This window comes from Centruroides vittatus, unplaced genomic scaffold (assembly GCF_030686945.1).
Source record: "Centruroides vittatus isolate TY-2023 unplaced genomic scaffold, ASM3068694v2 contig_979, whole genome shotgun sequence".
In the NCBI taxonomy this organism is placed as follows: Eukaryota; Metazoa; Arthropoda; class Arachnida; order Scorpiones; family Buthidae; genus Centruroides; species Centruroides vittatus.
In genome coordinates this window covers 1974009-1988910 of record NW_027122650.1, presented here as the reverse complement: position 1 = coordinate 1988910, position 14902 = coordinate 1974009, and the positions used below count along the sequence as shown (strand labels likewise).

General features: G+C 31.4%; 1 protein-coding gene across 6 annotated transcripts in view; it reads left to right on the top strand.

Moving 5' to 3' along the window:
• Positions 1-14902, top strand: part of LOC136985830 (C-Jun-amino-terminal kinase-interacting protein 4-like) — a 150216-nt gene that overhangs the window by 104475 nt on the left and 30839 nt on the right. For all 6 annotated transcript variants that reach the window (XM_067283198.1, XM_067283197.1, XM_067283195.1 and 3 more), the window contains 2 exons: positions 14056-14230; positions 14380-14574. In XM_067283198.1, coding sequence (XP_067139299.1) covers positions 14056-14230; positions 14380-14574 — 370 coding nt within the window. The remainder of the gene's footprint in view (positions 1-14055; positions 14231-14379; positions 14575-14902) is intronic.

Below are 14902 nucleotides of genomic sequence, written 5' to 3'. Positions count from 1 at the left end.
AACAATTATTCTAACTTGTTTTATTGGGTTTTAATTTTTGTTTTCTTATTATAACACAAAAATTTTATTTATTTTTACTTCTTTAAATAACATTTATTTAAAACAAATATATTTTTCATTTAGTGTTTTATATTATGCAGGATGTCCCATTTATCAAGTTCGTTCCTTCAAATAAAAAGCCCTAGGAAATTTTTAGAAAGACATTTTAAATAAATATGCAGGTGAGCCATCCAAAAAATATACAATATGCAGTTTCAAAGAAAATATTTTTAGATTTAAAAACATTCACATATTTAGTAGAAAAGTTGTTTTATATATATATATATATATATATATATATACAAAATTTTCAAAACTATATATACTTATTTTCATACATAAATTTGTATCTTGAACAAAATGCATTATTACAATTGGATGATTGGAGTACATTTTATTTTCTTTTTGATCATAATTATAAGAAGCATACACAGTAAAACCTGTCTAAAACAGGCCATTTACAAAACAGAAAACTTTTTTAAACAGAAAATAAATTTCAGACCAGTTAGTAACTTTTACTATATGAAATATTAAAAGCTGGAAATCTAGCTAATGTAGAAACAGAAGACATTTTAGGAACCAATGGCATAATGTAAACTGAGTAAAGAGGATTTTTTCATTCCAAACAATTGCCGGATTATATTGGACCACATTACTACTACTATTAATAATTAAATGCTAAGTAATTTTGCAGGTAGGCACTAGTAATTATAATTATTCAATTAGCAAAAAATGGCACCTAATGCTTGCTCCTAGTGCCAAATTATTTAGCATTTATTTATTAATAGTAGTAGTAATGTGGTCCAATATAATCCGGCAATTGTTTGGAATGAAAAAATCCTCTTTACTCAGTTTACATTATGCCATTAACCCAATATAACCTTGCAATCATTATAACTATTGGGTTTTAGATGTATAGAATTTTTTGGCCTAACTGCAGCTAAATTTTATATTATAATTTGCAAGCTCAAAACATTGAATTCTCAGTGATAAGAGTTAAGATCTTTATTCTATTTTACCATAATATTATTATTTTTCTTTATTAAAAATGTACTTTTATTATCTAGAAATAATTATGACAATGTAATATTGCTGTTTTTTTCCTAACTCTCTAGAAGAGTTAACTAATTCCTAGGGAGTTAAGAATACTTTTAAAATGCACAAATATAAGAGTAATTTTTAAATAAAAACTAGCTGACCCGGCCACGCGTTGTTGTGGCTCAAAATGTATCTATTATAAATGTATAACACTTCCCCCGTGGGGGGAATTTCAAAAAATCCCTTCTTAGTGTACATTCTCTTGACGTACCCTATTAAAACGCAATCAAAAACGCATCTAAAATAGTATAATAAAAGCCAAGTTCTTCACAGTAAGCCTTAATCCCGTCACTTTTCCCGCTGGGAAATATCGAAAAATCCCTTTTTAGTGTATATTCTGTTGACGTAACCTATTAAAACGCAATTAAAAATGCAAAAAACCGCACGTAAAATAGTATAATAGAAGCCGAGTTCTTCACGGTAAGCCTTAATCCCGTCCATCTCCCCCCACTGGGGGGAATTTCGACGTGTATATTATATAAAAACACGTGCGTATTCGAATGCAACGTTGTGTCAAAATTTTAAAGGAATCGGTAGGAACAAACGAACGTTATATTTTATTTATATAGATAGATAGAAAATGATCTGCTTCAGTTCATTCTCACAGAAAAGCATAATGCCTCACAGAAAAGCAAACTTAGGTCGTCGGAAGCTAGCGCCATCTGTTGGACATAAAAGCCTTAATCCATATATAAATATATTTTTGAAAGGGGGGAAATGGTGTAGGGGTATGAAAAATAGATAGTAGCCGATTCTCAGACCTACTGAATATGCATATAAAATTTGGTAAAAATTGGTAAAGCCGTTTCGGAGGAGTACGGTAACAAAAATTGTGACACGAGAATTTTATATATAAGATTGAAAAGTTCTATATTAGTTTAACTTGACACTAATAAATGAATTATTTGCTGGCTTTCAAGCAGTACATTCTTGGGAAAAAGGGCAATTACATACAAGAGTAGCACTTTCTGTAAGTATTGGATATTTACCCAGATTTTTATCTTTGTGTACCACTTACATATTTTGGTATTTTCAACGTCTTTAAAACGTAACATTATTTTCTACTTTTTTTTCCCTGCACTAATGAATATATAGTCTTCTATAAAACAGAAAATTCAGGCCTGTACTATTATATTGTTTTAAACAGGCTTTACTGTATTACATTGTCTGCTAAATACTAAATTATGACAATAGTAGTCTTAACATAATCGTTACTTATGTTGTAATGATAAATGGTCATAATCATTTATTTTTTACATGGTGAACTCAGGATATTTTCTTCCAATTAGAAGTTTAGACTATTTACAAAAATATAAGACTCTATCCATTCTATTTCGAGTCTATCCATTAATCATTTTACACAACTACAGTTACATTGGTTTCAAGAAAAACTTTAATAAAAAATGGGGACTTCTGTGGTTGAGTTAAAGGATTAACCCTTTCCATGCAGTTATACGCCTTTAGGCGTATGTCACATGACTTGCCGTTAATTCGTGATGCGGCATACACCTTTCGGCGTAATTAATCAAAAAATTTGATTATTTTGCGTTATATTCAATTTTCCAGCGATCTTAGCTTTGATTCGCTATTCTGTAGGTTGATTGACTTTGTTTAAGCCAAAAAGTGTTTTGTGACCACCCCTGGGCCATAAATATTTCGGTAAAATAGACCCTCTCCCTGCCAAGTAATTAGAGACATACTGTAAATAATGGCAATAACTTCTCCCCCGCTCTAGCTAGAGTGTTGCGGTTTCTTTTATTTAAAAGAAGACAGATGTATTTAACTAACAAATGTACAAAGTTTAGCGATTTTCTGTAAATTAATTATTTTTTTCTTTTGTTCATAAGCTTCAAATTTTAATATTATTTTAAATTTCTATTAAACTAAAAATTAAACAATCGTAAACTGTGATATGTTCTTAATCAAACACAAAAAACAGATTAAACATAGCGCGATTTAAAAATTATCCAAAAACTGCAAAAAATGTGCCGCATGACAAATTCCACTCAATTATTTGCTGTAGATCGCCAGCATGGAAAGGGTTAATGGATAGACTCGAAAATTATACTTTTGTAAATAGTCTGAACTTCTAATTTATTTTTTGATCAAATTCTGGTAAATTAAAAAACAAAGATTTATCTTTAAATATTCAGTTTGTGTGACTAGCAACATGTTCACTTAGAGTTTCAAATTTTGAGATTTTTCTATAAATTAATTAATGTAATTTATATATTATATAATAAATAGATGGTTAACTTAATTATCAAAACAGTTAGAAACTTAAATTTTCCTGAATTATAGGAAAATTATTAATACATATTCTTCTCTTCTAATGCATAGTATCTTTCTTTTTAATTAAAGCATATGCTCATCTAATAACCTGTATTTCATTATTAATTAATCATTATTTTTTTATAATTTGCTCTTAAAGATATAGTTCAGTTCAAATACAGTATGCACCAAAATATACAGTACTGAAATGAAAAGATGAATAATATTACTTCGTTGTCATCTGTTGTCATAACATATACACTATTAGCATGTTGATTTACCATGGTATGTGTAATGTAAGTGTTCAAAGTGTCCACCTTGCTGTAGACAGTGTTCATATTGTTCATGCAAATCCTGGAACAAAGGTTGCTGCAGACTCCTACAAAAGGAGATGATTTGCTTGCATAATGCAGGCACAGTTCTTGGTGGATTTTCACAGTTGAACACACACTCTTTTAACATTCTCTGCAAGTAGGTATCAGGTGGTATAAGATTGCAGGAATGGGACAGGTATGGAAAGTCAGTATCACTTCTGTTTACACAGTACACTACCAGAATGGCAAAATTATGTAACAGACAGCATAACCATGTTACTTGGTGCAGTCTTATTGTCTCTTCAAATTGTTCTGTCACCTTTTTCAAACTTGGTCCCTGTTTATGATCACTTCTGTCTAAGTGGAAATAATACTCAACTATGAATACTTTTTCCTCTATCAAGAAATTTATTTCCAACAACAACTGCACAACACAATTTTATTTTCACTACTGGGAATACATGTGGCCGGAGCTATGCCCCATCAACAAATGCAAATGTGCATTTGAGATGCTGTACTGAAATGTACTGTACAGTATGTTTTGGCACATACTGTATTTTTTATTTTTTTTTATGGTTAGTGTAAGGTATGGAATCGCCAAGACGCGCGATTCCCACCTGTTTGTTATAACGAATTGTCATAACGGAAAAGTCGTTAGGATCGGCCGTTGGAAACGACCGTTAGGAACTTCCGTGGGAAGAACCGTTAAGTTTCGAATCGTCAACCATCGGACGATTGGCCGGCGGGAAGTGACCGTTGGCGGCCGTTGCGGGAACATTCAAATTTGATTGGAGCAGGGTTCGAACGCCGTCGACTATTTAAGTTCGTATCGCGATCGGCTGGGGGTGTGATCGTATCGGAGGTGATCGGATCGGATCGGATCAAGGGAGATCGTCGTTATCGAGGTGCTAACTAACTCTCTCGTGGGAAGTTACGTGTTTGTGTATGAACTTGTTCCTGACTCGGAGGTTTTGTTAATTACAAGTCTGTTTGTTCGTAAGGAGTTCTTTCGACGAATTTGTACGGGAATAGTCGGTTGTCGTTGGATCATTGTTTGTGCACAATTAATTGTAACTCTAATTTGGATTATTTTGTACATTTACTGTAAATATAAAATTTGTGTTTTTCGTCAAACCGACTGAGTGGTTATTTTGAACATTACTGTTAGATAAAAAATTAATTTTAAATTATTGATAAAGTTATGAAAAAATTTATAATAGATTCTTACAGATCCCTTTTAACTAAAAACTTAATATATAAGTTGAATATAACAGTGAGTGGTTACTGCATTGTACTGCATCATACTTAAAACTGAACCAACTCTTTTTTGAATGTAAATCTTTTTGAAATGAGTTGTATTAATTTAAAATGATCTTAATATATTCTGTTAAATATGTTAACAATATAATAAAATTTAAATGTTTTTTACTTGAATTTTCTGTAATTAATAATAATTAAATTTATTGCATCAAAAAAAGAATATTAAGCAGAGATACTGCAGTCATTTATTTATAAAAAAAGCTAAGGATAGGAATGGTGCAGAAAGTACTTTTTACTTTGACGAATATGCTTTATAGAAAATATGTATTACCTCTTTTTTTTTATTATTACCCTTCACACAGAAGTTTAATACAATAATATAGTGTTATAACATCATGAAAAAATTTTATCACTATATTATCATTGATTGTATTTACATTTAAGTAGAAATATAGGACTGCATTTGTATATTGATTTGATAAAAATCCATGTTAAATTTATTAAACTATCCATTAATCATTTTACACAACTACAGTTACATTGGTTTCAAGAAAAACTTTAATAAAAAATGGGGACTTCTGTGGTTGAGTTAAAGGATTAACCCTTTCCATGCAGTTATACGCCTTTAGGCGTATGTCACATGACTTGCCGTTAATTCGTGATGCGGCATACACCTTTCGGCGTAATTAATCAAAAAATTTGATTATTTTGCGTTATATTCAATTTTCCAGCGATCTTAGCTTTGATTCGCTATTCTGTAGGTTGATTGACTTTGTTTAAGCCAAAAAGTGTTTTGTGACCACCCCTGGGCCATAAATATTTCGGTAAAATAGACCCTCTCCCTGCCAAGTAATTAGAGACATACTGTAAATAATGGCAATAACTTCTCCCCCGCTCTAGCTAGAGTGTTGCGGTTTCTTTTATTTAAAAGAAGACAGATGTATTTAACTAACAAATGTACAAAGTTTAGCGATTTTCTGTAAATTAATTATTTTTTTCTTTTGTTCATAAGCTTCAAATTTTAATATTATTTTAAATTTCTATTAAACTAAAAATTAAACAATCGTAAACTGTGATATGTTCTTAATCAAACACAAAAAACAGATTAAACATAGCGCGATTTAAAAATTATCCAAAAACTGCAAAAAATGTGCCGCATGACAAATTCCACTCAATTATTTGCTGTAGATCGCCAGCATGGAAAGGGTTAATGGATAGACTCGAAAATTATACTTTTGTAAATAGTCTGAACTTCTAATTTATTTTTTGATCAAATTCTGGTAAATTAAAAAACAAAGATTTATCTTTAAATATTCAGTTTGTGTGACTAGCAACATGTTCACTTAGAGTTTCAAATTTTGAGATTTTTCTATAAATTAATTAATGTAATTTATATATTATATAATAAATAGATGGTTAACTTAATTATCAAAACAGTTAGAAACTTAAATTTTCCTGAATTATAGGAAAATTATTAATACATATTCTTCTCTTCTAATGCATAGTATCTTTCTTTTTAATTAAAGCATATGCTCATCTAATAACCTGTATTTCATTATTAATTAATCATTATTTTTTTATAATTTGCTCTTAAAGATATAGTTCAGTTCAAATACAGTATGCACCAAAATATACAGTACTGAAATGAAAAGATGAATAATATTACTTCGTTGTCATCTGTTGTCATAACATATACACTATTAGCATGTTGATTTACCATGGTATGTGTAATGTAAGTGTTCAAAGTGTCCACCTTGCTGTAGACAGTGTTCATATTGTTCATGCAAATCCTGGAACAAAGGTTGCTGCAGACTCCTACAAAAGGAGATGATTTGCTTGCATAATGCAGGCACAGTTCTTGGTGGATTTTCACAGTTGAACACACACTCTTTTAACATTCTCTGCAAGTAGGTATCAGGTGGTATAAGATTGCAGGAATGGGACAGGTATGGAAAGTCAGTATCACTTCTGTTTACACAGTACACTACCAGAATGGCAAAATTATGTAACAGACAGCATAACCATGTTACTTGGTGCAGTCTTATTGTCTCTTCAAATTGTTCTGTCACCTTTTTCAAACTTGGTCCCTGTTTATGATCACTTCTGTCTAAGTGGAAATAATACTCAACTATGAATACTTTTTCCTCTATCAAGAAATTTATTTCCAACAACAACTGCACAACACAATTTTATTTTCACTACTGGGAATACATGTGGCCGGAGCTATGCCCCATCAACAAATGCAAATGTGCATTTGAGATGCTGTACTGAAATGTACTGTACAGTATGTTTTGGCACATACTGTATTTTTTATTTTTTTTTATGGTTAGTGTAAGGTATGGAATCGCCAAGACGCGCGATTCCCACCTGTTTGTTATAACGAATTGTCATAACGGAAAAGTCGTTAGGATCGGCCGTTGGAAACGACCGTTAGGAACTTCCGTGGGAAGAACCGTTAAGTTTCGAATCGTCAACCATCGGACGATTGGCCGGCGGGAAGTGACCGTTGGCGGCCGTTGCGGGAACATTCAAATTTGATTGGAGCAGGGTTCGAACGCCGTCGACTATTTAAGTTCGTATCGCGATCGGCTGGGGGTGTGATCGTATCGGAGGTGATCGGATCGGATCGGATCAAGGGAGATCGTCGTTATCGAGGTGCTAACTAACTCTCTCGTGGGAAGTTACGTGTTTGTGTATGAACTTGTTCCTGACTCGGAGGTTTTGTTAATTACAAGTCTGTTTGTTCGTAAGGAGTTCTTTCGACGAATTTGTACGGGAATAGTCGGTTGTCGTTGGATCATTGTTTGTGCACAATTAATTGTAACTCTAATTTGGATTATTTTGTACATTTACTGTAAATATAAAATTTGTGTTTTTCGTCAAACCGACTGAGTGGTTATTTTGAACATTACTGTTAGATAAAAAATTAATTTTAAATTATTGATAAAGTTATGAAAAAATTTATAATAGATTCTTACAGATCCCTTTTAACTAAAAACTTAATATATAAGTTGAATATAACAGTGAGTGGTTACTGCATTGTACTGCATCATACTTAAAACTGAACCAACTCTTTTTTGAATGTAAATCTTTTTGAAATGAGTTGTATTAATTTAAAATGATCTTAATATATTCTGTTAAATATGTTAACAATATAATAAAATTTAAATGTTTTTTACTTGAATTTTCTGTAATTAATAATAATTAAATTTATTGCATCAAAAAAAGAATATTAAGCAGAGATACTGCAGTCATTTATTTATAAAAAAAGCTAAGGATAGGAATGGTGCAGAAAGTACTTTTTACTTTGACGAATATGCTTTATAGAAAATATGTATTACCTCTTTTTTTTTATTATTACCCTTCACACAGAAGTTTAATACAATAATATAGTGTTATAACATCATGAAAAAATTTTATCACTATATTATCATTGATTGTATTTACATTTAAGTAGAAATATAGGACTGCATTTGTATATTGATTTGATAAAAATCCATGTTAAATTTATTAAACTATCCATTAATCATTTTACACAACTACAGTTACATTGGTTTCAAGAAAAACTTTAATAAAAAATGGGGACTTCTGTGGTTGAGTTAAAGGATTAACCCTTTCCATGCAGTTATACGCCTTTAGGCGTATGTCACATGACTTGCCGTTAATTCGTGATGCGGCATATATATTGTCATTTTATGTTATTTAGTTTTTTTTTTTTGCAATATTATAAAAAGTATGTGAAGACACTAAACCCACCTTATACACTTTTCCGGCAACTAAATTTAACCAAAACAAATGTTTTTGGCCTTTGTTAGGCTACATAATGAAATTTAAATAGAGAATCTCTATCTATTAGGCTGAAAATGTTTGTTTTGATTAAATTTAGTTGATGGAAAAGTGTGTTTAGTATCTTCATATATTGTGAAGTTCCAGCTTAGACTATTATTGATATTATACAAAGATTGGTCAGATGTTTCATTGTAAATGAAATTGTAAATTTAAATACATCTGGAAGTCAAGACTTGCTCAAGGTCCAGATGGCATAACTGGCAAGTGCACTCCATGATAATTGGAGGTTGCAGGTTCAAGTCCCACTCTAGGTTAATTCTTTTCTTCCAGAATGTTCTAAATTATTTAATAAATTATTATAATTATTAATTTAGATAAGAGATGGTATCTAATGTTTACCTCTAGTATCAAATTACTTAGTTTATAATTATTAATTATAGCATAATAATAGTCCAATTAATTACAGCAAGAATTTGGATTAAATGAAATTATTATGATAATATAAAAAGTTTATAGAATGATTTAAAAAATTATTTATATTCTTTTGTGTATTTATGATAGCAATATCAATTACTATAATTTTCTGAAAATAACTTATAGGTTATCTGTGTTTTAAAGTTAGTTTGAAAGCAAATGCAAGTTATACACTGCTGCAGGTTATGTTTGTTTATTCTACATCTTGCATGACTCATTTCTGCCAAAAGCCATACCAGCTGGGTTGCTACTTCAAGCGCAGATATCTCTTCAAACATCAAATATACTACAGATATTATCCATGTTAAAATCTTTTTATATTTAATTTTTTCAATTTTATTTTAGCTTTTTTCTGTTATTATTATTATTATATACAGTGTGACAATTATGAAAGAAAGCTGTTTGACTGTAACTTTTTATTATTTAATAGTAATTAACACTAAAAGAAACTGGTAACCTGCAACATGTCCACAAATGTAATTACACTATTGATTTTCAAAAAGTCCTTCCTTGGCCCTGATACACAGTGCCAAATGATGTGGAAAAGAGTTTGTTATGCACCACAATTCATCCACCATCAATTTGTTTAATTCTGTTACAAGAAGATGCTTTAGTGCAGTGGTCCCCAACCCTATGCCCGCGGGCACCATAGCGCCCGCCGATCGTTTCACGTGTGCCCGCCGCTGTGCGACCACGATAAAAATGAAAATATTTCGGTTTTCAATAAAATGCTATGTAAAAGTTTTTTTGTTTTTAATGATTAACCATTCAAAAGTAGAAATGGCGTCCAACACAGATAAAAGCACAAAGCGAAATGCGACCGATCTCTTTTCCCCTTTGCCAAATCTTCACCAACCAAATTTCCCATACCTGAAATGAAATAAACCGGTCCGTTCTGAATATCATAAAATCAAAGTACAGATCACGACTTACAGATAAACACCTTAACGATTGCTTACGAGCAGGAATATCATCATTGTCTCCTAATTACGAAGCAATGGCCAATGAAATGCAATGCCAAAAATCACATTTACTTTCAGATTTATATTTTTTATAAAGAATTTTTATACTTTGTAGATTTTGTATGCATTGTTTAGTAATTACTTGTTTTGTAAAAATCATTGTTAATAGTCTTGTGTATGTTTTAATACATTTTTGGAATCAAATGTTTTCTGTACATTATGTGTATGTATTATTAACTATGTCCAAGTATAAATTCATCTTGAAAAAATAAATGGTGCCCGCCGTCCGGCCGGTATTCTAGAATGTGCTCTTAGGTACAAAAAGGTTGGGGACCCCTGCTTTAGTGGATTGCAAATTCTTGTGAAACTTTGCACAGGCTTGGGCTCAAAAATTGACTCAAGACTGTATTCATTGAGTTTAAATTAGTCACATATGGCAGCCATTTGGCAATTATGAAATCAGGAAACTTTCCTCTGCACCAATTCAATCTTGCCTTCTGAGCAGTATCTGAATCCTTCTGGAATGCCAAACTTGATCTCCAATAAGGTCCAGAGTCCAAGGCAGAACAGCTTCCATAATGTCCCTCTGGTATACATCTTGATTGACTTTCAGCTTTGGATTGGTATGAAAACAAGAGTAGGTTTGCCTGATGAGCAAATTCCTTTCTGTATTATGATAGATAATACATCCTGATGATGTATATATCACATCAGACAATCCTGGACATCCATGAAATTATTTCCTGTCATTTTGGTAATTGTGGTGTAACATACTGCATGACACAAAAGGCAAGGTTACACAACTTAGATTCAAATCAAGTACCAGGCCTGGACTTAATAGAAGCAAAATATAATGATCCAAAATAACACTTATATAAGTAAAAATCCACAACAATATTCATTAGATTGAACAGCATTATTTATATATAAACAACAAAGATTATAACAAGAATTAGTAATAAGTATATATGAGGGCTGTTCGGAAAGTTTGCGGCCTGAAATAGAACAACAAACAAAATAATGTTAAAACTTTTTTTATTTTTCAATATAGTTTCCTTTATTAGCAATGCACTTATTCCAGCGATGTTCTAGCTTTTTTATGCCATCACAATAGGTCGATTTGTCAAGGTGTGCAAAATACTCATTCACTTCAGAGATGACTTCGTCATTTGAGTGGAATCTCTTTCCAGCCAAAATTTTTTTTACGTTTGGAAAAGGGTGGAAGTCACTGGGGGCCAAATCAGGTGAGTACAGTGGATGTGGAACTAATTGGAAGCAAAGTTCGTTTATCTTTTGTTCGGAGATTCTGATGGAATATGCAGGTGCATTATTGTGGTGGAACGGAACCCTTTTTCTTCAAGTGTTGCCTCTTTTCTTCGATTTCTTTCTTCAGTTTTTCCAAAAGTTTACAGTAGTAGACAGCATTGATGGTCTTTCCTCTTTCTAGGTAGTCAATAAAGATGATGCCTTTAGCATCCCAAAAAACCGAAGCTATCACTTTCCCCGCTGATGGAACTGTCTTTGCCTTCTTTGGTGGTGGCGAACTGTGGTGTTTCCACTGCTTCGACTGTTCTTTTGTTTCAGGAGTGTAGTAATGGATCCACATTTCATCAGTAGTCACAAACCAATGCAAGAAATCCTGTGGATTTTTCTGGTAGAAGTCCAAACACTCCTTTGACATCAAAGTGCGAACACAATTTTGCTCAGCGGTCAGCAGATTGCGGCAACAACCTTGCTGAGACCTTCGTCATACCCAAATTTTTGGTTAAGATGTGGTGCACTCGGTCGACAGAGATGCCTGTTGTCTCAGCTATCTCACGCGTTTTCAAACGGCGATCTGCTAACACAAAATCGTGAACTTCGTCGATATTTTCTTCAGTGACAGCAGTTGACGGCCGTCCGCTGCGAGGGTCATCTTCCACACTCTCTCTGCCAGATTTAAAAAGGGCTGTCCATTTTTTCACAGTGGTGTACGAAGGAGCAGACTCTCCCAAAACTTCATCCATGTCAGCTTTGATTTGAGATGGGGTCAACCCTTTTTTCGTCAGGTATTTTATGACCGCACAAGTCGCCGTCTTCTTCATTTTTGACAAAGCACTTGCACACTAACTATCTGCTAAGCGGTCGTAGCAAAACTTTACGACAAATCAAGTGGAAATTGGTATTGTATCTTTAGCAAAGATGTCTAAATAATTCCCGCCAAAAATTAAATTGATTGCAGATCCGCATATAGGCAAGGCCGCGAACTTTCCGAACACCCTTCGTATTTCAAATATTCCAAAAAATAAAAGAAGTCAATGAAAGAAATTCTTTTTTGTATAATCAATCAAATCTCCACTAAAATAATTACACAGAGAATACATTTCTTGCAAACTGATCGCTTATCAAAGAATGCCAGACAATTTGCTTCGATGAAGGTCACTGTTGGGAGCTACCCCACACTGTTGAACAGGCATGTCATCTTTTATCTGTCTACTAGTGTAACTCCGTATTGCTCTATTTACATGTCTGTGTCTCACAGGATCAGTCACTGATGTAAATTAGTATATTTAGATTTTTATTTTTGAATTTAGCACATTTTGTGGGTTTCTTAGGAGTTTCTGTTCTAAAAAAAAAGACCCTGAACAGAAAATAACCATAACTAAAAATAATGCCCAAAACATAAAATAACAATCAGTCTTTGACTCCTTACACTCGGTCAGCTCAATTGTAAAAATTCTCTCATCAGTGAAAAGAATATTTGCCAGTTTGATCAGCTGAAATCTTTCCAGCTGTACATATATCTTCTCTTCTGTAAGATGCTGCTCTCTTTCCAGCTTGTACTATTCAAAGTCAGTTGAAGTATCAGTTTTTTTTTTTAGCTATCAGATGTGAAGTTTCTCAATTAATAACCATTTCTTTTGCAATTTTCCTCACAGAAATTCTTGATTTTTGGTAGAATCTTTTTTTTTTTTTTTTTTTGAATAATGTCATGGAACCTGTGGGTTCTGATAGTTTGCTTTCTTCTTCTTCCTTTTGTAGAAGAAGAAAGTTGGACATAATGGGCAGTCCCATTATGTCTGAGCTCCTGAAACCATTTCAATATTTAAAACTGTCTAGCAAGAAACATTGAGTATTCAAACAATGTTATACTGACACACACTACATTTAAAAAGTTCAATAATTAATTGCACTGTAACAATTTTGCCATAGAAGAAAGTTTAACAGAATACAGAAATGATGAAATCCATTCTCTTTATGGTTACCAAAATAAAAAAAAATTATCTCACACCAAGTCAAACAGTTTCACTAATACAACTCATAAATTTGTATCTATAATTTTTTGTCAACTTGTGTTTATAGTCTATCCAACAAAAAATGAACTTTTCAAAACCATTTTTGATAAGCGATTAGTCATTTTCATTGACAATTAAGATATATATTAATAACTTGATAATATAATGCTAGTAAATTATAAACTCTTGTTCTTTTCATTACTGTAAAGTGAATTTCTGATGACTAAACTAATTATATATGTTTAAAATTATATGCATAGTTTGATTGTGTTATGTTCTGTTTTGTTTACACACAATATTACTTTCCATCATTTTGCTAACAAAATTGAAACTACAAATGAGATCATTACCATTTTCATTTATTTGCTTAACTTTTTAAGCTCAAGTATAGAGATTTATTTTACATTAATTAATGTAACATTCATATAAAATTTAAAATATTAGTAAACAAATAAATAAATCAATGCAAATTTCAGGAGGCCTATTTTTATTAATAAAAATATTTTAAATAATTTCTATTACAGAACTTTGGAATTAGTTTATTTATTATATTCATTTATGATGTATTTTTAGATTGAAGAAAGTAAGAAGAAAGAAAATCCTGAATTATTACGTTCACTGGTTTGGATTTGTACAAGTACTCATTCCAATAGCAAAGTTACTATTATAGATGCAAATAATCCTGCAGAAATTCTGAGTTCTTTTCATGTATGTTCATCATACCTTCTCTGTATTGCAAGTGTGTCAGGTAATAACAATGAGATTAATTTTAAAAATTTTTGTGAAAATAGTTAAAGTACTTTATTATAGTTGACTAGTTTTTATAATAAGTTCATTCATATATGTATAGGAATGTTATGTACATACATATGTGAATATAATTATGTATAACTTTAGGAACTAAAGAAGATGATTATCCAGTAGATGAAAAATTCTCTAAATTAGGAAAGGAAATGGAAAATCATGATTCCAATGAAATAATCTCTGAAGACTCTAAACAGAAGAATTTATCATTAACAAATAATATTGGAAGAATTCAGTTTGTACAAGCTTCTGTGAAAGTCAGTGGAAAATCTTTAAATTCTGAATATGGTAATATATTTTAAAATTTAATTGATTTTGATTTGAACAATGGGAGAAAATGTTTGAAAGGCTGAAAACAATTTATTCTAAATATTAAGCACTATAATAGTCTTTCTAATTCGGTAATTCTGGTGCTAATCAATGCTAAGTAAAAATTTTGTTACATGAAAATGCCAGATTTGATTGATTTATAATTTCAGGCTTAGTGTATTATTTACAATTTTGTTTTAAAGTAAATTCTTTTATTATTGAATATAAGTAAATTACTAGACTTTGTCATATTTTATATTTGATTGTCATGTTTTATATTTTATATTAAACTAATGTGTGTTTATTG